This window comes from Nannospalax galili, unplaced genomic scaffold, assembly GCF_000622305.1.
Source record: "Nannospalax galili isolate Female #2095 unplaced genomic scaffold, S.galili_v1.0 scaffold342, whole genome shotgun sequence".
NCBI classification, from domain to species: Eukaryota; Metazoa; Chordata; class Mammalia; order Rodentia; family Spalacidae; genus Nannospalax; species Nannospalax galili.
This window is the reverse complement of record NW_008349359.1, coordinates 966,731-974,021: the sequence shown is the minus strand read 5'-3', so window position 1 is coordinate 974,021 and position 7,291 is coordinate 966,731. Positions and strand designations below refer to the sequence as shown.

General features: G+C 42.5%; 1 protein-coding gene across 1 annotated transcript in view; it reads right to left on the bottom strand.

Annotated features, from left to right (window-relative positions):
* Chp1 (calcineurin like EF-hand protein 1) overlaps positions 1-7,291 on the bottom strand; it is a 62,687-nt gene that overhangs the window by 42,322 nt on the left and 13,074 nt on the right. The window contains exon 2 of the mRNA XM_008846786.3: positions 6,144-6,216. Within this exon, the coding sequence (XP_008845008.1) occupies positions 6,144-6,216 (73 nt within the window). The remainder of the gene's footprint in view (positions 1-6,143; positions 6,217-7,291) is intronic.

Genomic DNA, 7,291 nt, shown 5'->3' with positions numbered 1-7,291 from the left:
CAGCACTCGGGAGGCAGAGGCAGGCAGATCTCTGTGAGTTCAAGGCCAGCCTGGTCCACAGTGAGTTCCAGGTCAGCTGGGGCTATAGGGAGACCCTGTCTCAAAAAAAACCAAAAGAAAGACTCCCAATGGCTCAGACTGGTCTCAAACTCACTGTGTAGCTGAGGATAACCTTGAACTCTTGATCCCTGCCTCTTGTAAATACTGGGATTATGGCTATGTATCACTACTCCAGGCAAACTGTTGCTTTCCTGCCACAGGATCTCACCATGTAACCCTGGCTGCTCTCTAACTTCTAATCTTATGTCAGCCTCCTGAGTAATGAGGTTACAGGTGAGTACCACCATGCCTAAATTAAAACATGACTTTTTGAAAAATTTACTCATCCATTTTGTATGTGTGTGTGTGTGTGTGTGTGTGTGTGTGTGTGTGTGAGAGAGAGAGAGAGAGAGAGAGAGAGAGAGAGAGAGGCACGAGTGTGGAACTCAGACACAACTTGCAGAAGTCAGTTCTCTCCTTCTACCATGCGAGGCCCACGGATCAAACTCAGATTGGTGGCAGCAAATGACTTATCTACTGGGCCATCTCAGTGGCCCAAAACATGACTTTTAAGGGATAGCAAGATGGTTCAGAAGGTAAAGGTGCTTACTGCATAGTTTGATGATATGAATTCAATCCTGGGAACCCAACTGGTAGAAGACAACCAACTCCCGAAGGTTGTCCTCTGATCTCCACATGCACAGCCCCCCCAGTACCCCCTCCCCAATAAATAAATGTAAAAAATTTGAAAAATAGAAACTTATGCCAGGCGGATCTCTGTGAGATTGAGGCCAGCCTGGTCTACATAGTGAGTTCCAGGCTGGCTGGGACCAAGGAGACCCTATAAAAAAAACAAAAAACAAAACAACAAAAAAATCCCCAGAAACTTGAACAAATCTCATTCCTGCCTCCATGAAATTACTAATAGAAGACAAAAACCACATTATTCTACCCTCTTCATACTAAATGCTAATGATGACAGATCACCAAACATTCCTGTTACACACTCAAGAGTTCACACTGTTCTGGCTGTAGTTTAACCTTTATACGGTGCTTAATTAACTAAGCAAGCTCATCCACCACATCTGGTGACAGGAAGAAACTGACCTAATGGACTAAGCTCAAAGCTCTGGAACAATAACTCTGGATTTGAATCTTCCTTGATTAGTTAGGGTACTAATTTCTGTATCAATGAATGAAAAAAGAAGTCATTCATAGCTGGATTTTTTTAGGATGATAAAGAAAACTACTAGGGTCCTCACCGTTTCATTCAGCAAACTGAGCTTTTATTACGTAACTTGTCCTATAATACAAAGTGCACATTATCATCAAAATGTAGCTTCTCATTTCACAGAGGGTAAGAAACAATCATTCTTGTTAAATGAAGATGAAAGCTTATTTGAATTCCATGGCCAGATACTTCAGTTTAATATTTGACAAGCTTAATTTTGGATGAGAAACATGATTTAAATACCAGATCTAGTATCAATCAAGTAGTGAGTGCACAATCTAGCCAGTCAGTTCATACCCAAAATTGGGGTCTAAATTTGGACTTCCAGTGTCAATAAGGAACTAAGTCATGTCTTACAATACTAGTTTTTTTGTTGTTGCTGCTTTGTTTTGAGATAGGGACTCACTATGTAATGACACAGTTGCTTCAACCTCCCAAGTGCTGAGATTATAGGTGTATGATACCATGCCCGCTTAGCCCAGTTTTAATACACAACAAAGTCCCACTTACCCTGAACTCCTGATCATTTTTCTTCCACCTCGCAAATGTTGGAATTACAGGTATTGCTCCTCCTTCCCTTCTTTTCTTTCTTTCCTCCCTTCCTCTGCAGTGCTGAGAATCAAGCCCAGGGCTTCATGCATAGTAGATAAGCACTCTATTACTAAATTACTAAACTAAGCTTTCGTAACAGCTCATCTTTCTTTCATTTGTGTGTGTATGTGTGTGTGTGCGTGTGCGCGCTCTCGCACATGCAGGTATATGCATGCACAATGTCTGTGGCGGTCAAAGAACAACCTAAGGCAGTGTTGCTGAGGTGCTTTCCTCCTTTTGTTTGACACAGGGACTCTCACTAGTCTAGAGCTTTACCATGTGGGCTAGGCTGGCTGGCCAATGAGCTCTGGCCACCTGCCTGTCTCCATCTCCCATATCACCATTACTGGAATTACAGGTATGTGTCACCTTTTACATGGGTTCTGAGGATCTAAACTCAGGTCCTCATGCTTGTGAGGCAAATATTTTACCAACTGTGCTATCTCCTTAACCCATTTTTCTTTTTCTTCTTCTTAATACAACAGGTTAAGGAATTTATCATTCTATAAAAATGTACATTGGAGCCTGGGAGATATGGCTGAATGGGTGAATGTGCATGCCATCACCCTGAGAACCTGAGTTCGACCCACATGGTAGGAGAGAACTGACTCCTGCAAGTGGACCTCTGACCTCCACATGCACACCCTCCTCCAAATTAATAAATGAATGTAATAAAATTTTTTAAAAAATTGGCTGGGCATAGTGGCGCATGCCTGTAGTTCCAGCACTCAGGAGGCAGAGGCAGGTGGACCTCTGTGAGTTCAAGGCTAGCCCCACTACAGGGAGACCCTACAACAAAAACACCAAAAAAAAAACAAAAACAAAAAAAACCTACAAGAAACAAACAAAAACATTGGAGTGATCTCTGAAAGCACTTTAAAGAAGCTCTATTCCAACCAAAGCATTCTGTAGATCCTGCTCTTTGTTTCCATGGAGCACAATCACCACAAAGGAAAATGGAATGCCAAGAATTTATGCTATAGCATCTCACATTGCTGAATTTACCTTCAAGTCCCAGACTTCTTCTGGGAAGAAGTTAAAAAACAAACAAACATCAAAAAATAAGTCATGAAATACAAGCTACTCAGGAAATTCCCTGAGAATCACTTGTGCCCAGAAGTTTGAGGCAAGCATGGGAAATACAGCCAAACTCCATATATATATATATATATATATATATATATAAAGCCGTGCGTGGTAGTGCACACCTGTAGTCCCAGCACTTGGGAGGCAGAGGCAGGCAGATCTCTGTGAGTTCAAGGCCAGCCTGGTCTACATAGTGAGTTCCAGGCCAGCTGGGGCTACAGGGAGACCCTGCTTCAAAAAGACAAAAATAAATAAATAAATAAATAAAATTTTGTTTAAAAAGGCTAGAAAATAGCTCAGTGGTGTAGCAAGTACTTGGCTAGCATGTAGGATGTCCTAGGTTCAAGCCCCTGAACCACAAAACAAATAAGGCCAATAACATGGCTCAGAAGATAAAAACACATGCTGCCAAGCCTACAAACCTGATCCTTGGGACACACACAGTGGCAGGAGAGAATCAACTCCTGCAGATTATCCTCTAACCTTCACATGTATACTACGGTATCTACTAACTCCCCCCTCCCCCAACAAAAATAAATTTTTGTTTTTCCTGAACCACAAAACAAATAAGGCCAATAACATGGCTCAGAAGATAAAAACACATGCTGCCAAGCCTACAAACCTGATCCTTGGGACACACACAGTGGCAGGAGAGAATCAACTCCTGCAGATTATCCTCTAACCTTCACATGTATACTACGGTATCTACTAACTCCCCCCTCCCCCAACAAAAATAAATTTTTGTTTTTCCTTCTCTTTTTGAAGCAGGGTCTCCATGTAGCCCCAGCTGTCCTGGAACTCTATGTAGACCGCAGGCCTTGAACTCACAGAAATCTGCCTGCCTCTGCCTCCCAAGTGCTGGGACTACAGGTGTGTGCCACCACGCCTGGCTAATGTTTTTTTTTAATTTTTATTTTTTTAAAAACCACTGGATAGGGGCTGGAGAGATGGCTCAGCAGTTAAGAGCACTGAATGCTCTTGCAGAGGACCCGGGTTCGATTCCCAGCACCCACATGGCAGCTACGAACCATCCTTAACTCCGGTTCCAGGGGAATCCGAAGCCCTCTTCTGACCTCCCCTGCACTGCACAACACGGGTGCACACACCTGCATGCAGGCAATACACTCACACACATAAAATTAAAAAAAAACATTAGCCAGGCGTGGTGGGACACACCTGTAGTCCCAGCCCTTGGGAGGCAGAGGGAGGCGGATCTCTCTGAGTTCAAGACCAGCCTGGTCTACATAGTGAGTTCCAGGCCAGCTGGGGCTACAGGGATACCCTGTCTCAAAAAGACCAAAAAATAAAAAAAATAAAAAATAAATAAATAGCTTATTTAAAAAAAAAACAAAAACAAAAAAAAACACTGGATGGGGAAAATGGCTGATGACTATAATTCTAACACTCTGGAAGCTGAGGCAGGAAGACTGCTAAGAGCTTGAAGCCAGCCTAGACTACATAGTTGTACACTCAAATAATAAACAAAATGGATAAACAATGTGGTATATATACAATGAGATGTTATCCTGTTTGAGGCCAGCCTGGTCTACATAGTGAGTTCCAGGCCAGCTGGGGCTACAAAAAGACCAAAAAATAAAAAATAAAAAATAAAAAAAAGGTTGCTATTGAGAGATGGTAAGAAGATAATTCCTGGGCTGGAGAGATGGCTCAGCAGAAGACCCAGGTTGGAATCCCAGTATACACATGGCAGCTAACAACTGTCCGTAACTCTAGTTCCAAAGGATCCGATGCCTTCCTCTGTCCTCCACAGGCATTGCACAAAACGGGTGCACTTAAATACATGCAGGGAATACAATCATACACATAAAATAAAAATAATAAATAAAATTAAAAAAAAGAAGATAACTCCTTTGACTAGAAGACAATTACAAACATGAAAAGACACAGCAGCATATTACCTGGATATCACATACTTTAGACCAAGAATGCTCAACTTTAACACTACTGACATTTAAGGTTGCTTCATTTTTTTCCCCCTCTTTTGGTTTTTTTGAGACAGTCATACTATGTAGTGCTGGCTGGTCCAGAACTCACTATGTAGTCCAGGCTGGTTTCAAACTCAGAGATCCACTTGCCTCTGCCTCTTGAGTGCTGGCATTAAAGGCCTGTACTATCATACTGCCATGCCTGGCCTTCTTTTTTGTTTTTTAAAGATTTATTTGTGTGAGTGTGTGTGTGTGTGTGTGTGTGTGTGTGTGTGTGTAGGTATGCTCAGTGACTGCAAATGCCCACAGAAGCCAGAAGAGGGCACTGGATCCCTTAGAGCTGGAGTTACAAGTGGCCCTGAGCAGCCTGACATGGGTGCTGGGAACTAAACTAAATTAAACTGCAAGAGCAGTATGTGTTCTTAACCACTGAACCATCTCTTCAACACTAGGATAGAATAATTCTTTGTTAAGGGGCCACTGAAGGATATTTGGCTACATTTCAGCAGCATTTCCCAATCATGACCATCAAAAATGCCTCCAGACATTTTGTCTCTGGGTGGCTAAAATAGCCTTCAGACGAGAACCTTTTTCCCCAGGCTTTTTGAGCATTTTCCTATAGCCACAGCTGGCCTGGAACTTGCTATGGAGACCAAGCTGGCCTTGAACTCAGAGATCTGCATGCCTCTGCCAAGTGCTGGGATTAAAGGCATGTGCCACCATGCCCAGCTTCCTGGGGTTTTTTTGTTTGGTTGTGTTTTTTTTCTGTCTTTTCAGATGAGAAACTTTAATCTAGACAGAAATACTAAACATCTTGTCTACCATTAATAAACATAACGTTATGTTCCCTAGGGTTATGTGTTGGGACATCAGAGAAGACAAAGTAGCCTAGACCACGAATTCATCAACTTCACAAAAGCCAATATTTAAGAAAGGGCTGTGGGAAAAAAGCTTGCAAAGAGAGCAGAAATTTGAAAACACATTTTTAGGACAAGAACATTAGCCACTTGAACTAAGTAAGGGAAACTGGAATAAAGCAGCAAATTCCTAGCAATAAATGTAGTGTCACTTGTTCTGCTTACTCAGTTCTCCTGTGGACCAATGATGTTTAAACATCAGGGCAGAAATCGTTCCTGCCCTCCACATGCTGGACACCTATTACATCTATCTGTGGGATAAAGGCAGCTAATCAGACACTTGCAGGGAGTTTCTGGTTTCTGAGAGGAAAAATAAGGAAAGGAAATGCCCACCTGAGAGTTCCGTTCTCTCCTTTGTCCAGGCTGGTGAACCGGCTGTACAGGCGAGTGATCTGACTGTGGGAAACTAAAGAGCACAGAATTAGTTACAACTGAAGTAGGCATGCATGCATACTATACCCAGAGCTCACCATCAAATGCTTCAGTTTGGGGAACATGGGGAGATGTGCAACCCTAAATAATCTCTAGAATATCAAAGCAGCAAACTAAAGGAAAAAAAAAAAAATAGAGCAGGAGGAGTTAGACAAGAAACTAAATCAAAACCAGTAAAAACTGGCTCTTAAGAATGAAGCGTAGAGACCACCTGAGTGCCTGTTCCGGCCTGCCTCTGGCATAGGGGCTGAGAACTCAGGGGACCGCCTGAGAGTGCCTATATCCTACCCCCATGTGGTGAAGCCTTTGAGAGGGAACTGACACTGATTCTAGCCACTCCAACAGCTATTAAAGTGCCTGAAAACAAATCCCGAATCCATCACTCTCAAGTGCAGCCTTAGCAGACAAAAGAAAAAATGAGGAGGAACCCAATAGAGAGATGCTTTTGGAAGCTCTCATCAAGAAATCCCAATGGACTCTGATATGAAAAATTGAAATTTTCCCTGTTCTGACTTTTTTCTGGTTCCCTGTCTAGAACTTGTAATGCTAATTACTCTTGCCTTTATTTCTCCTTCACATCTCCTATTCACCAGTCAAGGACTTTCTTTTCTCCCTACAGATAAGTTATGCAATTTGGGAGTCTTTTAGATAGACCCACTTAAGGGGTACCCCAACTGCCTCACCCTGCATCCCTGTTCAGCATGGAAGAAGCCAGAGCGGTCTGTGTCCCAATTCCCTACCGGCATTTTGGGTAACCTCTTCAGAGGATGGTGTGATAAAAATAGGAGGCTAGGCAATTGTAAAAAAGACCCTAAAGAAAAGTAGCCAGTTTCTTGACTAAAAGTCAAAACGTCCTTGGGCCTTTTAGCAACATACTATACTCCAAAGGCCAAAGCTATCGAAAATATTTGGGAGCTTTTATCTAATCCCTAAAGATTTTAGGGTTACCTCTTCAGGAGAGGGAATGTTAGAGTAGCAAAAAGTCCCAGAAAAAAGAAAGAAAGGAAGGAAGGAAGGAAGGAAGGAAGGAAGGAAGGAAGGAAGGAAGG